Genomic DNA, 23,761 nt, shown 5'->3' with positions numbered 1-23,761 from the left:
CAGCGCTGAGTCAAGAAAGCGCTCCTGGTGGTCGTTCGGGCTATACAAAGAGCCAATAGTGAACGTCACGTCTCCCAGCTTGAGGCGATACGCCAACAGCCTCCCCTTTTGTTCTGCAAATTTGTACAGCACCTCCCCCCTGAAGGAACTTGCTATCAAAACGGCCACCCCCGCTTTCTTAGATGCAGTAGAGGAGAAAAACTGTGTGGGAAACTTGCTAGAGCGCATCCTATGACAATCCTGTGCTAGCAAATGGGTCTCCTGCAGGAGACATATGTCTGCTTGTGTCCCCTCCAACAAAGATAAGATTGCTCTCCGTTTAACCGGATTGTTCAGTCCCTTAACATTAAGGGTCACTACTTTCAGTGTCGCCATATCCCTGAAGGACTGTGTGTGCTAGGCCGTGGGTGCCCAATCGGCGGGGGTGGGGCACGGGACGGCAGCGCAGAAGAGGCAAAATAAGATAATGCAATAACATGTAAGACACTGGACGATGTCCCCTCCACCCTCCAACAGTCCCCAACTTCCCTCTAATCAACCCCGTGGCAACTGGCCAACCCCCTACCCAAACCCGAACAACCCATTGTCCCAGTCATGTCCCAAAACGGACAAGTCCATGGAAAGTACGAGAAGTGGACGTCCGGCCACTCGTTCTTCCCGCCTCTCCCCCGCCCCTCCCTCCAGCCTCAAACCTGTCGTTGCAGAAGCTGTGTCCATCTCCCCCCGCAGCGTTTGTACGCCGTCATGGCCACACCGTTCGTGGCAGCAGAGTCCCTGGCTGCTTCTCTCAGCGTGCTGGCCATTTCTGCTCTGATGGTGGGTGAGTCCGGCCTCCCGGCACTAGCCGTCGACCTCCGCCTCGCCGACTGGCGTCGTCCTCCTCGATCAGGGCGCCTCCGGCCCGGTGTCGCTTCACCCTCCTCCGTTGCTGTGAGTCCCAGGACTCCACAGACATCCTGCAAGGAGCGCAATTGGTGCAGTACGCCATTCCAGCGGAAGATAAGGCGAAAGGGATTTCCCCAAGAGTACGGTGTTTCATTCTCCCTTAGAAAGTCCGTCGCGATTTTGAAGGCTCTGCGCTTTTGCAGCGTGATGGCAGACAGGTCCTGAAACAGCGCCACGGGCCGTTCACGGAAGGTCAGCGGCTGCTTCTTGCGGGCCTCCGCCATTATACGTTCCTTCACTGGGAAATCCGGAAGGTAGGCCAGAATGTCCGGAGGAGGCGCCGTCGATTGTCGCTGCCGGCCGACCCTGTGGGCCCTATCGATCCGGATCCGGAAGTCCACGGGCTCACCCAGGATCTCCCTGAACATGTCCCTCAGGTAGCCAGCCACATCAGTTCCCTCTTCTGCGGACGGAACTCCCCGGACCCGAATGTTATTTCGTCTCGACCTGTTCTCCAGGTCTTCATTGTGTGCCTGGAGGTCGACATGCTGTTCCCTGAGGCGGAGTACATCTTGCTGTAGATGGACAATCTCCTCGTCCCTCCGCTGAGCCGCTGCCTCCACCGTTTCCATCTGTTCACCAAGGCCCTCCACCTCTTTGCGGATCTCACGCACCTCGATGGCCACTTCTTGCTTTAGCGTCTGAAAGTCAGCCTTGAGTGAGCTGAACAGGGCCTCCATGAAGGATCTCGTGACTGGGGGCTCCCCCCCAGCCGGTTCCCCTGAGTTTCTGGAAGAGCTCGGGGACGGTTGCGCCCTGTCGCGTTGCTGTGCCGGGAGTTCTGCTCGGGGGCGCGGGAAGTGTTCCAGGACGGCACTGTAGGAGATCCTCACCACCGCCTCTGTGGGGACAAGATGGCGGCTGGGTGTAGCCAGGCAGACCCTCCGAGTCCGATGGTCACTGCCCGGACCGTGCAAAGAGTCAGGGCCGCAACAATGAATCCCCTCGGGCCCCTTCGAGCCATAGGAGGGCTGAGTGTCCTGGCTCTCTGTTCTGTACTCCTTCCCAAACTGGATACGGGGCCGAGGCACACGCAGCGTACCAGGCCACCACCGCAGTCTCGAGCGTCTCTATGCTCAGGCAGCAGCCGTCTCTCCTCGCGGCATCTCTCGTTAGCTAGTCATCCGGCGCACCAGCCTCAAAGGCACAAGCCGATGCGAGTAGGCAAGCAGACGCCACACCAAGCAGCCAAGCTCTGGCGCCGGGGCCCACCCAGGCCTTTCGTCCGGTGATCCGCTCCGCCTCGACTCAGTGGTGCTCCGCAGCCAAATCGCCGACGTCCGAGTATACTCCTGTAAAGGCGCTCGAGACCAAAGTTTAACACCTGTGTATGCAGCAAGGTCTCCGCCACCTTTTCCACGGCCGCTGAGCTCCAGCGGGGGGAGAGAAGCTGTCTAGAAAGGGCTCGGGCCTAGTTGGGCCGGAGGAGCTGCGGGAAGAAGCGTCCGCTCACCCCGCCATCTTGGCCACGCCCCCAAAGCTCTGTTTTTAATATAAAAGCAGGGCCTTCGGTGGTCATAACACTGAAAATACAAGATTTGAATATATATTATTGTCTACGGGTGCTCGTGGAAGACAAATTCTATGGACTGGAATCTAAAGAATGCTGAAGTGATTCTGGTATTTTACTGACCTCTGCTGGTCGTTTTTTATCAAGAAAGTTAAATAGAGGCCGTTGCCAGAAAAATAAAAAAAGAAAGTCCCTCAGCAGAAAGCAATTCTGGTATTTTACTGAGCTCTGCTAGTCGTTTTCTATCAAGACAGTTAAATAGAGGCAGTTGAACAGAAAAAATTCCCTAAGCGGAAGCAGACAAGTCCTAGGGCTGCTCTCCAGAGCCCACAAAGTACATGCACATATAAGTATATACTTAAGTATATACAAGAGGTCTCGATTGCTCGACCTAATACTGCTTGGCATATCTCTTAAATCCGTACTGTAAGGGAAACTGATTTCATCATAAGTAATCTTAATTACACTGACTTCCACTCTTCTTTATTCCAGTCCGTTCTTCCTTCTGCCAGCCCTGTGATTTAAACAAGCATTGATAATTTTTTGCACTGCTGTCTTAGACTTGACCAGATGAGCTATATAGTGCTTACTTTCTGGTGCCCTTTCTCAGATGCAGAACAATGTAAAAAATAAAAAAGGCAAAAAATAACCAACAAAAAAACCCAACTCTTTATTTCAAGTATTGATTTTAGAATCAAACAATTTTATTCAGCAGGCACGTAGCAGTGAACACAGCTGGGCTGCCTACATCCACAGGCCGGCAGAGCGGAGTCAAATTGCACAGAACACAGCCATAGGGTCTACAACCCGAAGGGCGACCCGGCGAAGGTGGGCTAACAGCCAGGCGGTGAGTCCATGTAGGTAGGCGAGGCTGCTTTTTGTCAAAACCAGAAAAGAAAACAACCCGTAAGAAACCGAACCCTCCCGCCCCCCCAGTACCCAACCAACTCTAGCTTCCCCCCCCCCACCCCTCCCACCCTCTCCGCATCAGCATAGTTCAGAAAACCCTCAGAATCCCAGGGTCAGAGACCCCGTTGCTGTCCTAAGACGACCTAGCAGCAATCATGCCATCATGCCACAGCCCCGGGCGGGTCCAAGGGAATAAGTTGTAAAATCTGGAGGAATTTGGGGCACGTGACCTCCCGCAAGTCCCGGGACAACAGGTGTATGAAGGGTGCCCAAAGCTTAGCATAGGTGTCCCCTTTACCATCCACACACAGGGAAAGCCTCTCCATCCCCAGAAGCAGCCATAGGCGCCTAATCCAGTCCCTGGGGTCAGGGGCATCCAGTGAGCGCCACTTCGAAAGGATCACCAGGCGCGCCGCCAGAAGCGCCAGCGCAATCTGTCTACCTCGAGGGGAGCGCAAGGGAAACGCCTTAGGGTGAGGGAGGCCCAGTAGTACATATTCCGGAGCCCTGGGAAAGATGATACCGAAAGCATTGTCTATGTCATCTAAAACTGCTTGCCAGTAGCGCACCAGCTTGGGACAGTGCCAGAGCAAATGGGAAAGAGTGCCTGTAGCGCCGCAGCCCCTCCAGCAAAGCTTCGAGCACTTGGGGTCCCACCCATGGAGCCTCGCCGGTGTGTGGTACCAATAAGTTACGATTTTGAAGGCCGCTTCCGCTCCCGCCACGTTCGCCGCTGTGTGGTGCGCGCGATAGAAAATTTTTCCCCATTCCTTACTCGTCAGGGGGCGGCCCAACTCCGTCTCCCAACGAACTTGTGCCTTGGAGCGCTGCGGGTGGTGGCGTTTCATAATGAAGGCGTACAGCTCGGAGATAAGCTTGCGATCGTCTTTCTTGAAGACCACCCTGCGTTCCAGAGGTGTCATTGGACGAGACATGTCCGCGATGTTATCAGGAAGCGTCACCCAATGCGCTACCTGCGAGTAGTGGAAGGCGTCAGCCACGGTCAGCTCAAAGTACTCCCGGCGCAGAGTGGTGAACGGTATCAGCCCCTCCGGCTGAAAGAGGTGACCCACTCTCTTACAGCCCAACTCCCTCCAACGCTGGAAGACCGGCGAGTCGCACCCGGGGGGGAAGTCCGGGTTGTCAACGATAGGCGTCAGTGGGGATGGGAAAGTGGTCCAGCCACGCCTGAGAGCTAGACGATCCCACACCGCCAGGGTCGGGGAGGTCACCGGGGAGGAGTAAAGGCCCCAGGATCTGTGCTTGCGTGGGAGCCATAGCTCGCGCCAGATGTTGCGCCCGGCCACAGTCTGGTCCATGAAGAGCCAGTGCTTGCTGGACAGCGGCCTATTCCATTCCAGAATGAAACGTAGGCACGCCGCCTGGTAGTACGCCTCCACGCACTGGAAGTTAAGGCCGCCGTCATCGCGCGGCGCCATGAGGCGGTCAATAGCAATGCGAGGGCGCTTATGGTTCCACAAAAAAGTGGTCAGCAACCGCTGGAGCTTTCGTAGCGTTCCCGGGGGGGGGCGCAAAAGCAGCATCTGGAAGAGATAGAGGATGCGGGGAAGGATCGTCATTTTGATCGCCGCGAGGCGGCCAAACCAGGCCAGCTGCAGCCGGGATCAGTCCGAGACGGACTTAGCCGTTTGGTCAATGAGGAGCCTGTAGTTGAGAGCAACCGTTTGCGTGAGCGTGGGCGCCAGCTGGATCCCGAGGTACGGGATGGCCGACTGGACCCATTGGAACGCGAAATCGGCCTCGAGGTCCCGGACCTCCTCTTCCGGCACCGAGAGGTTCAGGATTTGGGACTTCGAGAAATTGACCTTGAAGCCGGCCACCAGGCCGAAGTCTTCTAGCTCCCGGGAGAGATGTCTCAGTGAGGAGCGCGGGTGTGTGAGGGATAGGATGACATCATCCGCATAGAGGTTCACCTTGTGCTCCTCTGCCCCAAAGCGCACCCCCTGTACGTCCGCATTGTCCCGGAGGCGTTGCGCAAAAGGCTCCATATAGAGCGCGAATAACAGGGGCGAGAGAGGGCACCCCTGCCTCGTCCCCCGGGTAATCGGAAAATAATCAGACCGACAGCCGTTCATTCGAACAGCGGCTCGGGGGGAGGCGTAGAGGCAGCGGACCCAGCTAACAAACGAGTCCCCCAGCCCGAACTTACGCATGACCGCAAACATGTACGACCAGTCAACACAGTCGAAAGCCTTCTCGACGTCGATGGAGAGGAAGCATGCTTGCGTACGCGACCGGCGAATCAAGTCCATCAGATGCAGGAGGCGTTTGGTGTTCTCTCCGCCCTGACGCGTCGGTACAAAGCCCACCTGGTCGGGTTCAATGATACCGTCCATAAACGGCGAGCGGCCAGGATGCCCGAAAATAACTTCATATCTATATTCAGAAGCGAAATGGGGCGGTAGGAGCCACACTCCTGGGCATCCTTGCCTGCCTTATGAATAACAGTGACCACGGCCTCGGCCATGGACGGCGTCACGTTCCCCGACTCTCGGAAGGAGTTGAAGAGACGCGTCAGGAAGGGGGCCAGCGCGGGACAAAACTTTTTGTAGAAGGCGGCCGTAAAGCCGTCAGGGCCAGGCGATTTCGCCACCTTCAGGCGCGCAATCGCTGAGATGACCTCCTCAATGCGTATCTCGGCGTCTAGCGACGCAGCCGAGGCCTGCGACAGGGGAGTGATGTCACAAGACTCCAAGTATGCTTGCACCTTGTCTGGGTCTGGGGGGTCAGCAGAGTAGAGAGCTTGGTAGAAGCGCTGGAAGCTGTTCGCCACGCGTGCGTCAGCCACCTGTACCACCCCATGTTCGTCCTTGACGGATGACACCATCAATTGTTGCGTTTGCGCCCTCAGACGGTGCGCCAGCATCTTACCCCCTTTGTCGCCACTAAGATAAAATTTATGCCGCAGTCGGAGGAGCGCGTATTCGGCCCTGTCAAGGTCAAGGTGTTTCAGCATGCGCCGCTTCGTCTCCAGTTCCCTCCAGACCCTTTGCGCCCCGGTCCGTTTATGTATCGCTTCCAGCCCGTGAACGTCCCTCTCGTGTTCCTCGCGCTTCTCTGTGCGCGCCTTCGCCAACGAGGCCGAAATCGCGATGCATTCCCCCCGCACCACCAGCTTAAGAGCCTCCCACACCGAACTAAGCGACATCCCGTCGGTCTCGTTGGTGTCAAAGTAATGTTTGATCGTGTCCTGCAAACGATCCACTACCGAGGCGGCGTTAAGCAGAGAGTCGCGCAACCGCCAGCTCCCGCGCGCCCGCGTCCCGGACCCACCCGACAGCATAACCGAGATAAGCGCATGGTCAGAGAGGGAGCGCGGCGCTATCTCCGCAGAAGAGAGCTGGGAAAGCAGGGAAGAGGAGGCAAGGAAGTGATCAAGGCGCGCATAAGACTTGTGCGCAGCAGAGTAATAGGTGAAATCGCGCTCAGCCGGGTGCAAATGCCGCCACACATCATGGAGCCCCCCCTCTTGCAACCAAAGCAGACCCCCTTTGGAGAGCGCGCCAGACGCGTGAGAGCGCGCCTCAGACCTATCGAGCGCCGGATCCATCACCACATTCAAATCACCACCCACCAGGATCCCGGGATCAGGAGAAGCCAACACATCCGCGAGCGCTGAGGTCAAAAAGGCCTCCTGCTGCACTTTGGGGGCGTAGATGGAGCCTACCGTGAGTTGGGAGTCCCCCCATTGGATCCTAACCGCCAGAAAGCGCCCTCTAATATCAACCACCTGGGATAGCACTTTACAATGGGCTTTCGCACTGATCAATATCACCACCCCCTGTCTCTTTGTGCCACAGGAGGACCATAACTGGGTGGGGAAGCGCCTGTCCTTCATCCGCCTCGTGTCTTTGGCGAGTAGGTGTGTCTCTTGCAGGAGACAGATGTCCCCACCTGACCCCTCCAACAGGGAGAGGATCGCCGCTCTCTTGACAGGGCTGTTGAGACCTCGCACATTTAAGCTAACAACCTTCAAATCTCTCCCCATCTAGCAAGCAAGAGAAGCACTCTGCTGAGAGAAACTAGCGGCTGATGCGGAGAACCCTCCCTCCCTCCCCCTCCCCTCCCCTGACCCTCAACCACCCCAAAACCTTCCAAGTCAAACCCCCCCAAACATACCCACCCCAACAACAACAATCCCCGACATGGACCCCAGGAGCGAACTACCAAGGGGGAACAAGAGTCTGTCAGTGAAGTCCCAAGGGCTGGGGGCATGGACTTACTCCCACCAGCCACCCAGATCCTGATACAGGACAATATACACGGGGAACGTGTCAGTACATTACCCATCAGTGTCCAGTAGTTCGGTCCCTCCACTGCCAGCCAGCCAAGATGCACAGGGGAAGAAGTTCAGCCGAACCATTCAGGGCCCTTCGGGCGAAACAGTCACCTTCGACACCGAGGCCACTGCAGCGTCACGCTCCTGCTGGTTGACGGACAAGTCCGGGCCCACTGGCTTGGACGACCTGCCCACGGTGTGCCATTCCTCGGAGCGGCGACGAGACCTCGAAGAGGGCGATGGGTGCTCAGCGGCTGGGTCGGCCTGCTCCATTCCCAACAGGTCACGGGCCACCTCCACTGAGCGCACCTGTATCAGCTTCCCCTTCCATCGGAAGACTAGCCTGAAGGGGTGCCCCCAGGAGTAGGGGACACCCTGTTCCTTCAGAAAAGCCGTGACCTCCCGGAAGCCCCGTCGCTTGGCCAGGGTGGTGGCCGCCAAGTCCTGGTAGAGCACAGGGCGATGGTCACGAAACAGGAGGGGGTCATGCTCACGGGCTTTCTTCAGGATCCTCTCTTTGAGTTGGAAGTTATGGACGCACACCAGGATGTCCGGGGGGGGGGGTGCGTTGGAGCCTCGGGGTAAGCCGACTCTATGGGCCCTGTCCAGTTGGATCTCGCCGAGCTCCTCGTCTTGTAAGATGTGGCGGAACAAGCCGTCGATGTACTACCGCCCCCACACGCTGTGTTTGCGCCTCTTCCACCGCCGGCCCAGGCGGGAGGGGGGAGGGGATGCCGAATGGCGCCACGCGGGCCTCTTCTCCCCGGTCAGGGCCCAGGCACACGAGTGTCTCCACAGTGCTGGCTCTGTGTCATCAGGTGCAGCACGGTGCACCACGCTGGATGTCCTCGCCAGGCGCTCACCACCGCCGGCCCAGGCGGGAGGGGGGATGGGATGCTGGACGGTGTCACGCGGGCCTCTCCTCACCGGCCAGGACCCAGGCACGTCAATGCCCCCTTAGTGCCGCTTCTGTCCCGCCGGGTCCAGCGCTGTGCCCCCTGCTGGGTGTCTCCGTCGGGTGCCTTCCACTGCTGGCCCAGGTGGGAGGGGGGAGGGGATGCTGGACGGCGCCACGTGGGCCTCTCCTCACCGGCCAGGACCCAGGCACGCCAATGCCCCCTTAGTGCCGCTACTGTCTCACCGGGTCCAGCGCTGTGCCCCTTGCTGGGTGTCTCCGTCGGTTGCCTTCCCCCGCCGTCCTAGGCGGGAGGGGGGAGGGGATGCAGGACGGTGCCACGCGGGCCTTCCCACTCTGGCCGGGCCTCAGGCACACAAACGCTCTCTCCTTGTCGGTTCCGCCCCACCAGCTGCAGCGCGGTGTACCTCGGCGGGTGTCTCTGGCAGCCTCCGACGAACCTCCGTTGCGGCGCGGCGCCACAGCAATGACGGCCTGCGCGATGCGGCACCCGTGCAGGCAGCTGAGCCGGGGCCCACAGTGGACAGCGCGCCGGCCGCGCGAACCACGGTCTCCAGGCGCCGCGCTGGCTCCACCGCCACCCAGCGTCGCGTCCGCCTCTCCGGGGCTGGAGCGCCAGGAACCGCACCCGCGGCTACCGGATCGACACTTAGGCTGCCGGTGACGCTTTGGAGACAGCAGCACGGTCCCCTGCAGGGCTAAATCAAAGCTTTGTAGAAGCGACAGCGGAGGGACCGAGAAAGACGTCCTACGCTGTCGCCATCTTGGCCACGCCCCCCGAGTATTGATTTTAGACAAAGCAACATTTCTGTGTTTGACTGCGGATGGCCACTCTTGTTTCTTGAGGATTGTGGCAAAGAACATTATTACTGGTAAGTATTCAGGGAATTAGTAATTGTTCAACTTCTGCTTCAACTTCTAATAAGGATGCCACTATTAGTATCAGAACTACAACTAGTATTAGCAGTGCTACTACTACAGGAAGTTGTATTGCACTGCTACTATACTAGCTCTGTTGGCAGGATCACTGTTACTACAGTTATTTCTAGAACTATTGGTCTTACTGCCTCTTCTCGTAATATTACTGTGATCGGTGTGACAGCTTCTACCAACACTACTAGTACAGCGAGTACTATGTTACTTTAGCATATTATTTTTCCTTCATGTTTCTACATTGGATTTACCTTACCTGGAAAACATTGTGATTATACATCTTCACGCTCTTTGATAAAACGTTGTGTTGTGTTTTGTGTTTCTTGTTAGGTCTGTACTGCATGGCCAATATCTGGATTCCCCGGTGGTAGTATTGGGCTCAGCGAGGTAACGTTGAAGAACCTGAAAGTCAAGCCTGGAGTTCAAGTTCTCGTCGAGCCTCTGACAGGACCTATATTGCAGGCCGAAGAAATAGATGTAAAGCTAAGGTATGGAACTCCACAAGTGCTGTCACTCTGAATCAAGTTAACCATTTCCAGCAGGATTCCTAAATCAAGGAAAAGGTCTGTGAAGCACCAGTGTGCTTTATTCTCAGCTAGTTATCAATTCCAATACTGGAATTTTGCCAAGAATGGGCAAATTACAACCACTCCACAATTAGTTGCCTTCTGTGTGGGTACAGACTCGAATCCTTAGCTCACGTTGTATGTTCATGCCCCAATTGTTAAGAGAAAGAATTAAATGACTAAGACCAGGCTTTTTGAAAGGTGACTGCCGTAGGGTGAATGAGGCATGAGCACAATTTACATTACAGAAGAACACATTCATTTGTGGTAGGCACAGGGAGACAAAGCGATTTGCCTGGAATCACAGGATGTTGAGCTGATGCCGAGAATGAAACGTAGCTCCCCAGCTCTAAAGTTCGCAATTCTAGAACTTGTGGCGGGAGGTGTGTCTAAAAGTGTATGTCGCTGCTGGCCATCAATGAGAGAGACCTGTGCATTTTTCAAATGGGTGGTGAAAAAATATGAGTATGTTGCTGGAGATGTGGGCCGCCGTGCCACCAATGTACTTACCAGGGGAGGGTAAACACCCATTATTCCGCAACTTTCTTTCCGCATACCATCACTCCGCATACTTTCATTACTAAAGTACCTTGACTCCGCAATGCCATTATTACGCATGGCATTACATTTTATATGCTTTTACCACACATACATTTACAACGAAATTCGTTGTAAATGCATGAATGGTAAAAACATGTTTTTTTAAAATGTTTGGATAAGGTAAGTATGGGTATAGGGGTATATGTTTTGGGGTACTGAGGTATATGTTTTGGGGTGTTTGGGTATTTTAAGGGTTCAGATATAGTTTTGGGTTATGGGGTACAGGGGTAGTTTTAGGGTTTAGGGATAGGTATGGGTTTTGGGGTATAGGGGTATTTTTAGGGTTCAGGGCTAGGTTTGGGTTTTGGGGTATAGGGGTATTTTTAGGGTTCAGGGGTAGGTTTGGGTTTTGGGGTACAGGGGTATTTTAAGGGTACAGGGCTAGGTTTGGGTTTTGGGGTACAGGGGTATTTTAGGGTTCAGGGGTAGGTTTGGGTTTTGGGGTACAGGGTTATTTTTTAGGGTTCAGGGCTAGGTTTGGGTTTTGGGGTAAAGGGGTATTTTTAGGGTTCAGGGGTAGGTTTGGGGTACATGGTTATTTTAAGGGTTCAGGGCTAGGTTTGGGTTTTGGGGTACAGGGGTATTTTAGGGTTCAGGGGTAGGTTTGGGTTTTGGGGTACAGTGCAGTGGTATTTTTAGGGTTCAGGGCTAGGTTTTGGTTTTGGGGTACAGGGGTATTTTTAGGGTTCAGGGGTAGGTTTGGGTTTTGAGGTACAGGGGTATTTTATAGGGTTCAGGGCTAGGTTTGAGTTTTGGGGTACAGGGGTATTTTTAGGGTTTAGGGATAGGTTTGGGTTTTGGGGTACAGGGTATATTTATAGGGTTAAGATGGGTTAGTGTTTAAGGGTGTTGGGGTATTTTAAGGAGTAAGGGTGGGTTGTGATTATGGGGTGCAGGGGTATTTAAAGGGAGCAGGGTGGGATTAGCACACAATATGAGACATGGCATGAAGGGCGGAACGTACCACACGCCCCCAGCGTTTGTCACGCCCACAGCACACGCCCACAGCGCAACGCAGACACGCCCACAAGGGACTAGTTTGCTGGCACAGTTCTTTTACCTTTTAAATGTATATGGCGGGCGTCTGCATAGCCTATGTCCTTCTGCTGCAACTGCCCTTTCCAACGATGTATTGGGTGTTGTGATTGGTGCTGTGGTTCCTGAGATTACCCGCCTCAAAGGTTTGGGCTCTCTCTTTATTATATTAGTATAGATATAGATATATAATTCTTTAGTGATTAGTATTGGAAAGTACCTATTATGTTATTAGCCCAAATTACTATTTCATGAGCGTGAGATAAAGAGTAAGGCAGTGTTTTGGAGAATCACTAGTACACAGCCTTCGTATTCAGTACCCAACCTTCAATACAGCCAGCTGCATGCTTCTGAGCAAAACATTGGACCCCAGCACTTATTATAGCCTTATAGCCCGCCGTAGAGGGCTATACCGGCTATTAAAGGCCCTCTCCAGCGTTAAAGGCACCGAGCCGAAGGCGAGGGCCTTTAACAAGGGAGAGGGACTTTAATAGCGGTATAGCCCATCTACGAAGGGCTATAAGGCTATTAGAACATTCTGTCAATAGAGGCCAGAATGTTCTAACAAAAAAAACAAAGCCTTTTGGGAGCGTGAGGGGATTGGAATCCCCTCAGGCTCCCTGAAGCCTTTGTTCACAGCCAGAGCTGTGAACAAAGAAACACTGGAATGTTGGAGCTCCAGGCGTATACCAGCCATTATAAGCCCGGAGCACTCCATTGTTTTCAATGGAGCTCCCAACATTCCAATGTTCTAATCTTATTTAAAACATTGGATTCTATAATCCTTGTGTAAACACCAGTATCTAATTTTATAATCAGTAACTTGTGACGCATCTAGTCCCCGATTATAGATAAAAGACACCAGAACTCGACTATTATAGGTAATTACAGTTCTGACGTCACAATGCCTCCTACCAGAGCCAGTAGCCGAGGTGAAAGGTAGGTCAGATCATGGAGCTTAACTGAAGCAGCTATGTAAAGCAACTAAAACGGAACGTTGCTTTTCTTTCTTCTGTTGCATTTTGTAGCTCACAATGACAAGCAGAGTTTATTTTCTGCACTCTTTAGATAGTTAGAGAAAAGGTAGAATCTTTCTGCATGTTTCTACACATTCTGAGCTAGTGAAGCTTTTTTTTAAAACTGACTTCTATTGCACTGTTTTTAATATATGTTTGCAACAAATAACTAACATGTTTTTGATGTGTTTAATTTTGCACTAGGAGTTTTTTTTTATTCTTCATGTTTGCAAACATGCTCACTCTTTCATATAAAAGAACTATGCATTTTGTTGGAAAGGGAATGGTGTGAACATGTATTCCATGCGATAAAGTACCCCTGGTGTACATGATAAGGATATTGCAAGCCACCTCGGAGTTCCATCACCTTCGGCCTCGATCCTCTATATGCTTATGGAACTCCTTGGTGACTTGCAATATTCTTATAATGTACAACAGAGGTTACATTATCCCTTATATGAATTAAGCACTGCTTGTGCTGCTGATTAAGCATGGATTATTTTAATCAATGGATGGAGTTGATATTGCAGCTACGACAATGCTTATTTGAGCCAGTGAACTTTACGATACAGAACGAGTCTGAATGCAATACCTATTTCATTAGATGGTAGAAATATAATAGTGTGCTCCTGTGACTCGATACGTTAAAGTGAGGGTTACCTATCCAATGTGATGATACAAGAATATTTCCAACAAAGGTGCTGGTGTAAAGTCTAAATGGACTCATCCCTAACTCGGGGTAGAGGAACAAATTGATCTGGAAGGAGATAATGTTGGTGTTTTATGTTTTGTAATTGTTGAAAGATAATGCTCTATTAAAGATTGATATCCCCTAGCTGTAACCCAACTTGCCTATAGATGCATTATGGATATATTGTACAACAACATTGACGAAACGGCAATTAAAAAAAAATTGTCCTGCCATCCTTGTCCATTCTGAGTTAGTGCCTGAACAAACTCGCTCTTTATTCTACTGAAACTTCTTGCTTCTTGTTTCACTCCAGAACAAATTGAATAGCATTTGTCACAGTCCAGCGTTCCAGATTCTTGCAGTCCTCTTCCAATGGGTTCCCCCCTATTAATAGAATTTTGTTCCTCCTAAGCCTAGTGAGGGAGTCCCAAAGTACCAATAGTCAAAGAGTAATGTTGACACATAGATTAGTTTACTGAAGCTGACACGGTAGTATATACTAACTAAGGATAGCAAAAGGGTTTGAAAAAAGTGTTGGGCTCTTGGAGAAACCATCATGACATTGATTGAAAATTATCAATAAATGAGGCACATCTCACAAAAGATGATATCAAACGAAAAACATGAAATTCCACATGAACATTTTTCAAAATGGGCCAAACTTAGTTTTAGTGTTTTTAAAACATTTTTAAGAACTCAACGATCTATTGTACCAAATACTTTCTCTGTATCAAGTGAGAGAAGAAGCATTTTTGTTTTTTTTCCCCCTTACCTATAATTTCCCTTAAATTTAGGGCCAAGGAAATGTTATCCATTGGTTGTCTACTTTATTTTTTTATAAACATACTTTATTGAATTTTGTTTGCCAACATCATGCTCGAAGAGCCACATTGTACGTATATCGACCAGAAAGAATGCTGACATGTATAAGCAAGGATTGTACTTGCGTAATTTAACAATGTAACCAAAATCAAAAAGAAAACACAACCAGCTGTGATCACAGTAGAATGGAATAATACCATTGTGAAATGATATAGTCCCTGGATGTTGCCTCGGCTTGCCAACCCAATCAGTAATTAGGGTGACAGTGCATATGGAAACAAAGTAATGTATGTGGCAGCACCACTAAGTCTTGTAAAGTAGGTGGTGGAGTCAGTGGGGTAAATACAATTCCTTTAGAGTCCGCCCAGTGCTGCCATATACGTGTGTGTTTATGAGGACAACATCGGGCCTAGAAGACTGGTTCTTCCAACCCATGCAAAAGTCTAGACCCTGCTTCCAAACCCCTAATAGCGGTGGAGTGGTTGCTTTCCAGGAACGAGCGATGTCGCGTTTGGCCAAGGTTAATCCTAAAAACAATAGGTGGTGCTTATGTATGTTGCCCTCAATATCTTATGCAATATGTAGTAGGGCTAGTGGTGGCGTACTGTGTAAGGTGCATCCCAGCACCTCAGCTAGGCATCTATGAACCCCCCTAAGAACCTATCAAGAGCCGACCGTACGTATAAAGGTAGCCTCTTCCGCCCTACATCGTAGACACTTAGGGGTCTCAATGAGCCCAGATCTAAGAAGCTGCACCAGTGTATAATATATTCTGTGCAGGTATTTTAACTGTATCAACCGCAGTCGCGACGAGATGGCAGCTACCCAAGGGGACTCTCTAAGGGACTCCAATAATGATGTGCTGTTGGTAACCAACGTTTGGTATATTTTGGAACCTTTATGGTTATCTAGGTCCCCCATAAGAAGTTTGCCCTTGAGTAGACTGAATTCAGGAAGGACTGTGAGATTCATGGGATAAGAGAGAGTCCATGGCAAAACTGTAAATATTTGTAAAATTGTGTGCGTGGCATGGAATATTCCCTTTGTAGGTCTGAGAAGGATTTAAGAGTGGTGCCTTGAAGGATGTCCCCAATGTAGAGATCCCAAACCGGTCACAACCTTGAAAGCCTTGCAAGCATTGCAGTTGTGAGAGAAGCCAGTTACACCATAGTGGGGCCCTTGCCTGTGAGCCTATTAAGCCATCCAATACGTCGAAGAGCCTGCCGCCACACTGCCAGCGCAACCCTTGTAGCCAAGGGGAGAGCCTGGGTATTAGCGTGACCATATAGAAATTTATGGACCAATGGATCTCCCAATAGCATCTCTCCACATTATATGCAGATTTCTCTCTTGGGCATCACCACCAGTCATTGAAAACTTGCAGCTGGGAGGCCACATAGCATGACTGTATATCAGCCGTTGTGATGCCACTGCAATAGGTGGAAAGAAAAAAGGTGCTGAGCGCTAACTTGACTGCCCGCAACCCCAAAGAAACCTATTTAACATGGAATATATCTGTCTGAACCTCGTTTGCGGAATTGGATAGGGTTGATTCTGAAGTTGTTATATGAGCCTGGAGAGAGTGATCATCTTAAATATTGCCGAGCCGCCATATAGGGAGAGGTGTAAGCCCACAAAGGATTTCAATTTTGTTTTAACCTTGGTGAGGACCATGTCTATATTGCAAGCCCAGGCCATGTCCTGCCTATCTGTGATGAAGACCCCTAAATATTTCAAGCCCTCCCGAGTCTGAGAGAGGTCTGTGACCCATCTATAATCGCCATCCACCCCCGCAGAGGCCAGAGTGTGGATTTCTTTACATTCCTAAAGAGCCCAGAAGTCTCACCAAATATTTGCATAATTTGGGTAATTCTGGTGCCGAACCTTTGAGGGTCAGTAATAAAGAAGAGAACGTCATCGGCGTGCAGGGCTATCCGGTCAGAAACTTCGGCGGTCCACTCAAAGCCCCTGACCTGAGCATCTAAGCGAATCAAGGCAGCCAGCGGTTCAATGACAAGGTCAAACAACAAAGGAGAGAGTGGGCACACTTTTCTAGTGCCCCGGCTGATTGGTAATGGTGCAGACATCCTACCGGCAATACACACAGAGGCAGTCAACCCATGATACTGCATGCAAATGTATGATAAGAACTATGGACCAAAATTTAGGCTCTTTAAGAGAATGAAAAGGTATGTCCAGCTGACCGAATCAAATGCTCTATCGATATCAGTTAGCAGCAGGGCGAAGAAGGCGATCCAAGGTTCTGCCCTGAGTTTACGTCATGCAGCGGCAGATCCAATGGGCTGCAAAGCAATGCATGTCTTTGTGATGAGTCCAATCCACTCAGGAGTGACGATGCATCCGTTCTGCTTGGGTGTGCGCTGCACAGCAGAGGCGATTCTTCGGTTCCTCTGGATGTACACTTTCAAGGGTCCTTGACTGGGGTGGCACCACTTGGCAGGGTATATTAATACATGGCAGAGTCCAGAAGCAGGTGTAACGTTGTTGGAAGCCTGTTGTGTCCCTGAGGCTTCAGATCAGGAGGACAGCCAACTAGCCTTTGGAGTCACTCTGGGTTCTGGTTTCAAAAGATGCAGGTCCAGTCCTTCTCACCCAGGCAAGAGGGCAGCAGGTCAGTACAGCAGGTTGAAGTCCTTCAGAGCAGCAGTCCAGCAGTCACAGTCTTTTCAGCAGCACAGCAGTCCTTCCTGTCAGATTCTCCATTGTCCAGAAGTGAACGTAAGAGTTGGTGTCTGAAGTCCATTATTTATACTCAGTTCTGCCTTTGAAGTGTGGAGACGCTTCTAGAGGCATGCCTTTGAAGTGCACAGGTGCCCTGCCTTCTGGCTTCAGACTAACTTCAGGGGGTATGCAGCCCTTTGTCTGGAGACAGGACACAGCCAATTCAAGTATAAGGGGGACTGGGCCCAGCTCCTCCCTACCATCCTGCCAGTGATTGCCCTTCCAGTAATACCTAAGGTCCCTATTGTGTGTGACTGTCTAGGAAGAATGCACAACTGTCAATTACGCTCAGTCATGTGACCCAGAGACAGGCTGCAGACACCAAATGGCTAAGGTAGGAAAATGCCAACTTTCTAAAAGTACACAAAAACAACAATCACCTTTTCCGATAATTATTTTGTCCACACTATTTTTAACAAATGACCAAGTTTTTTATTTTTCTTGATCTCGTTATTGGTTTTATAAGCTTTTAGTTTTTAAAATTAAACATATGTACTTTTCATATTCACTGGACAACAATACCAAATCATTGTCAATGCCTTTGAACCCACATACTTACACAGAACATTAGTAATGCATCAAATTATAATCAAAACAACACATCAAACATAACACATCACAGACAATGATCATATACCAGTCATCAGTTCTTTAAATGCTGGAGTTTTCTTTTTGACTTCTACTTCAAAAAAGGGCTCCTAGTTGTTGCACATTCAACGGTTGTACCGACATCGTGTTTTAATCAAACTAGCCACCAATATAATTTTTAGGGTTGCCTAAGTTGGGTTATCAATTTTATCCAGCTCCCGAGTCAACAAGGTCAATGCGATTCAAAGTTCCTCTTATTTTGAGTTGTTTTCAGGGCCGAGATGGGTTTCTGGACCAAGGCTAGTTTTGAATCTCTCTTCTTTCGATTAAGGGGCTTATTAGTCCACTGTAGTTTAAAAATGCATTTAATGGTCGTGGGCTTGTTGGCGAATATATTTGCATTAGTTTATTAAATTACGTTTGACAGTTAACATCTTCTGTCTTCGCCGTACCAGGCAACGGTATAAATGTTTAGTTTTTGCTATTTTGTTGTCCTTCTGTGCGCAGCCAATATCTCTGTTATTTTGCGGCTTCACATTTCAATTTCTGGCTTTACGTAGCTTCTTAGGAATAGACAGGGCGCGGCACAGAAACCATGCTTCATTTTATTTTCAATCAAAGATTCTTGCCACAATGTTGTGATGTATTTTTTCCAATGTAGGAGTTTTCAAATCAAAATCAAATCAGGTGTTTGTTGAGTGCGACTACTTTCCTGTAAGGGTCTCAAGGCGCTGGGGGGAGGGGTGGGGGTTCGCAAGTTCCAGTCTATCAAGGAGGGGGTCAAGAGCCAGGTTTCGAGGTTTCTTGTGAAGATGGGGAGCAATGTTATCTGTCTGAGGTGGAGCGGAAGGTCGTTCCAGGCTCTGGCCGCGCGGAAGGAGAAGGAACGGCCTCCCGATCTGGTCTTTCTGGTGCGGGGGACCACGGCGTAGGAGAGCTGGGCTGATCATAGGGTCCTTTGTGATGTGTGGAATTTGAGTCGGCTGTTCAGGTATGATGGTCCGGTGTCGTGGAGGCCTCCTCCAACTCCAATTCCACCCTCCAACTCCCCACTCCAACTCCAACTCCACCCTCCAACTCCAACTCCACCCTCCAACTCCACCTCCACCCTCCAACTCCACCTCCACCCTCCAACTCCACCTCCAACCTCAAACTACACCAACTCCACCCTCCAACTCCACCCTCCAACTCCACCTCCAGCCTCCAACTCCACCTCCACCCTCCAACTCCACCTCCACCCTCCACCTCCACCCTCCAACTCCACCCTCCAAATCCACCTCCAGCCTCTCTACAACTCCACCCTCCAACTCCACCTCCACCCTCCAACTCCACCTCCACCTCCACCCTCCAACTCCACCCTCCAACTCCACCTCCACCCCCCAACTCCACCTCCACCCTCCAACTCCACCTCCACCCTCCAACTCCACCCTCCAATTCCACCCTCCATTTCCAACTCCACCCACCAACTCCACCATCCACCCTCCAACTCCACCCTCCAACTCACCCCCAACTCCACCCTCCAACTCCACCTCCACCCTCCAACTCCACCCTCCAACTCCACCTCAAACTCCACCAGTTCCAAATCCACCAACTTCAACTCCACCCTCCAACTCCACCCTCCAACTACACCCTCCAACTCCGCCTCCACCCTCCCTCCAACTCCACCTCCACCCTCCAACTCCACCTCCACCTCCAACTCCACCAACTCCAACTCCACCCTCCAAATTCACCCTCGAACTCCACCTCCACCCTCCAACTCCACCTCCACACTCCACCGCCACCCTCCAGCTCCACCTCCAACTCCACCAACTCCAAGTCCAACTCCACCCTCCAACTCCACCCTCCAACTCCACCTCCAACCTCCAACTCCACCCTCCAACTCCACCTCCACCCTCCAACTCCAACAACTCCACCCTTCAACTCCACCCTTCAACTCCACCCTCCAACTCCAACTCCACCCTCCAACTCCAACTCCACCCTCCAACTCCACCTCCACCCTCCACCTCCACCCTCCAACTCCACCCTCCAAATCCACCTCCACCCTCCCTCCAACTCCACCTCCACTTTCCAACTCCACCTCCAGCCTCCACCTCCAACTCCACCCTCCAACTCCAACTCCAACTCCACCCTCCAACTCCACCTCCACCCTCCAACTCCACCTCCACCCTCCAACTGCACCTCCACACTCATTCTCCTGAGGCGGAAGCCTGGAGACACACACTGCCCCAGCACACTCTGAACTTCACTTCAGTTCGCTTTTAAAAATATTGTTATAACTTGTGTTACATTTGTTTCTTTAGGCTTGGTGGCATTTTTAATTCATTCCTTACTCGATTGACTGCGCCGATTGAGGGCTCAGTCCAGCCTCGATCTTAGGAGGCAAGTACAAGGAACGCGGCGGCCATCTTAGGGAGGTATCTCCCAGGTGGGGTGCAGTCTAGCTTCTGAGGCGCAAGGCACTCGGCGCTAGTATTTAATCAGGAATTGGTATTTGCTCGCGAGACACGCTCATTCTCCTGAGGCGGAAGCCGGGAGACACACACTGCCCCAGCACACTCTGAACTTCACTTCAGTTCGCTTTTAAAAATATTGTTATAACTTGTGTTAGATTATTTCTTTAGCCTTGGTGGCATTTTTAATTAATTCCTTACTCGATTGACTGCGCCGATTGAGGGCTCAGTCCAGCCTCGATCTTAGGAGGCAAGTACAAGGAACGCGGCGGCCATCATAGGGAGGTATCTACCAGGATGGGTGCAGTCTAGCTTCTGAGGCGCAAAGCACTCGGCGCTAGTATTTAATCAGGAATTGGTATTTGCTCGCGAGACACGCTCATTCTCCTGAGGCGGAAGCCGGGAGACACACACTGCCCCAGCACACTCTGAACTTCACTTCAGTTCGCTTTTAAAAATATTGTTATAACTTGTGTTAGATTATTTCTTTAGCCTTGGTGGCATTTTTAATTCATTCCTTACTCGATTGACTGCGCCGATTGAGGGCTCAGTCCAGCCTCGATCTTAGGAGGCAAGTACAAGGAACGGGGCGGCCATCTTAGGGAGGTAACTCCCAGGTTGGGTGCAGTCTAGCTTCTGAGGCGCAAGGCACTCGGCGCTAGTATTTAAGCATACGTACATTTCTCCGCGCAGCGGACGCGCTTTGCGGATGCGCCAACATCGCGCCAAAGGAGCGCCTAAGGATAGCCCGTCTGTGCCCGTCTGGGCCAGACCGGGACCAGGGGCCACGATGCTAACCTCTGCAACACAGGTGAGACCTGTTCTCACGTACAGTCGGAACGAGTTGATGATTCTGAAGAAACATGTTACTCCTAATTGTATCATACTGGGTGCGCATACTTGCGCCCCTAATTCCTGTACTGGATGCAGATATAATCTCTTCCCTGACAAATTAAGCCGCATGGGGGTTGGCGTTGATAAATACCGACTGGCTTTACTCAATTGCCGCTCCTTACCCAAACATGCGACTGAGCTCGCTCTGCTAGTGGAGGAACGAGATTTAGATGTACTCTTCCTTACGTAAATGTGGACAAATGATAGCTCCCAACCGGATATTGTACGGGCTCTACCCCCCAATTATGCTGTACATAGACAAGATCGAACTGATGGTCGGGGGGGAGGGATTGCCATTATTTATAGGAATGCCCTTGGATGTCTAATAGAAAATCTCTCTATCTCTGGAGCTGAAAGCCTTAAATTTGCCATCTCCTTGTCTCCTATTAGTACTTTTTCTGGAATCCTGCTCTATAGACCCCCTGGCCCATGCAGTCAATTCTGTGAAGATCTCTCTTGTACAGCTATAAACTACTCTAGCACTTTCCCCAATTTTACCATCTTGGGAGATTTTAACATCGACGCAGAGGAAGTTGATGCGCCGGTCTGTATAAATTTGACCACCGGTTTGGAAGTTCTTCATCTGAAACAACTAGTCACTGACCCCACACATACTGCAGGACATATCCTGAATCATTGTTACACCAACGTTGATTCCCTCAGCTATGACAATGTGATTAGGGATCCCTTGGTCTGATCACTCATTACTACTGTTTTCCATGCCCTCTCAGAAGCAAGCCGAACATGCCAAACTTACGAAAAAGTCTTGTTGGATTTGGTCTAAACTCCCTATAGAAACTTGGGATACTAATCTTAAGAACACCTTACCCAAAACTTCCTCTGACCCTCTGTAAGCTGATATGTCTTTCACCCAGTGGGTGGAGACCTCCTTGGACCTTACCCTTCCTAAGATGGAATTATCCCATATATATTTTTATTGCAGGAATTAGCAAATTGTTACATACACAACCAGCAGTATAAATCCAATGAAGTCAATGAAGTGCATCCCACCATCCCCCAGTAGCATATACTCATATACAGCCATTCAGCCCACAACCCAGCGGTCGGGCGGCGAAATCCAACGGGGGTACAGCAGGTAAGCAAGGCTGGTACGGATAATTCACTGTCCATCATCTGCTTTTCTAAACAAGCCTATAAAACCCCAAAGAAAATCCCTCCCATAAAAAAAACTGTGACCCAAAGCAATCCCCACCCAACCCAACCCCGCCATCAGTGAATGGTAACAGCCGCAGTAGGATCCATGAGAGGACCCATGAGGAGAGTATCAGAAGCATGAATTGCAATCATCTAACGGGACTCGGGCGTGCTGCTCCCTCACTGTCAGAGTCGCTGGGGGCGCAATAATCCCTGAGGGCCTGCACTAATGTTTCCCATTCTAGCGCTGCCTCCTGTGCCTTCTCGTTATGCTGTCTCCCAGCCAGTTGGTATCTCAGCGTACTTTCACCCGCTGCCCATTTCAAAAGTTCGCTGCGCCACCTGCTCCCGGTCAGACCAGCCCGTGCCTTCCAGTTCCTGGTCACCTCTCGTTTAGCTAGGAGAAGCCCCAAATCAATGAATTTACTGGAAATTTTGTTTTTGGGGGTATGTGGAAACCAATGCAAGAGTCCCACTGCCGCATCAACCGATAAGGATCTCCCCGTCACCTCCTCCAAGGTCTTCCCCACTTCCTCCCAATAGGAGGACAATCCCGGGCAGGCCCACAACATATGGAGAAGGTCTGCCTCCGGCGCCGGGCATCTAGGGCAGTTCGCCGAGCCCGTGGCGAAATACTGTTGTATTTTCGCCGGAGTCAGATATGCCCTAGGGAGTACGTAATAGTGGACCAACTGGAAGCGGGCATGGTGCGTGCCCTTCCAAGCCCGCCGCACGAGTTGGGACCAGGTCGTCTCCGGAATCTCCTTGCCTATGTCCGCTTCCCAACGGGCTCTCAAGGTCGTGAGGGGGGTCAGCCCCTCATTGATCAGTCTGCCGTAGAGGCAAGTGACCGCCTTCACCGTGCCCGCAGACATCATGACGTACTGGCACACCGGAGACGTAGGGGGCTCCTCTTGCCCGCATTTCCAGTGCGCCTGGATCGCTCGTACCAGGGCCGAGTGCAATAGGAAGTCTCCGCGGGGAACCTCGAAGCGGTCAATGAGCTCCAGGAAGGGCAAGAGCGCCCCATCCTCATAGAGGTCCCCCACCAACTGCAGTCCCGCGTCCTCCCAGTCCGCTAACCGTGACCAATCACCGCCATGGGGCAAAGCCGTCAGCATCCCCAAAGGTATTTCCGGCGCATACGGTATGCGCAGTTGGCCCCGGGCGTGGGCTCGGTTCCAACACAGGCGAACGGTCTTCTCCTCCAGCGACAGGTCTTGCAAGGCCAAGCGTTGTCGTAGCGCTATGAAGGAGAGAACATGCCTGGCTGTCCCCGTACCTCTCCTATCCTCTGGGCCCCGAAATTCCCTGGCGATCTCCTGAGTAAAGCTCTGGAGCTGCGCCGCTAGATAGTATTTCTCAAAGTCCGGCACCGCAAGCCCACCCTCGGCTTTCGGTCTCATCAGGGTCTTGAGGGCCACTCTTCGGCGGCCCGAGCCCCAGAGGAATCCGACTATCATCGACCGTAAGAGTCTAAACGTGGCCGGCGGAATCCAGATCGGTAGTGTCCGGAAATAATACAACAACCGGGGAAGCGCCACCATTTTGAGCAAAGCGATCCGCCCTGCCATCGAGAGCGGTAACGTAGCCCAGAAGTCCATACTACCCCGCAGCGCTCGACTGCATCTGGCAATATTCCCGTCTAGGAGGTCAGATGGTTCATGGTAGACATACACTCCCAGGTAC

General features: G+C 51.4%; 1 protein-coding gene across 1 annotated transcript in view; it reads left to right on the top strand.

Moving 5' to 3' along the window:
• Nucleotides 1–23,761, top strand: part of AFG2A (AAA ATPase AFG2A) — a 1,627,379-nt gene that overhangs the window by 107,293 nt on the left and 1,496,325 nt on the right. The window contains exon 3 of the mRNA XM_086962189.1: nucleotides 9,844–10,001. Coding sequence (XP_086818315.1) covers nucleotides 9,844–10,001 — 158 coding nt within the window. The remainder of the gene's footprint in view (nucleotides 1–9,843; nucleotides 10,002–23,761) is intronic.

The sequence above is a fragment of the Lissotriton vulgaris genome, chromosome 3_1, assembly GCF_964263255.1.
Source record: "Lissotriton vulgaris chromosome 3_1, aLisVul1.2, whole genome shotgun sequence".
NCBI classification, from domain to species: Eukaryota; Metazoa; Chordata; class Amphibia; order Caudata; family Salamandridae; genus Lissotriton; species Lissotriton vulgaris.
Note: the sequence above shows the minus strand (reverse complement) of the source record. Positions and strands in the feature narration are given on the sequence as shown.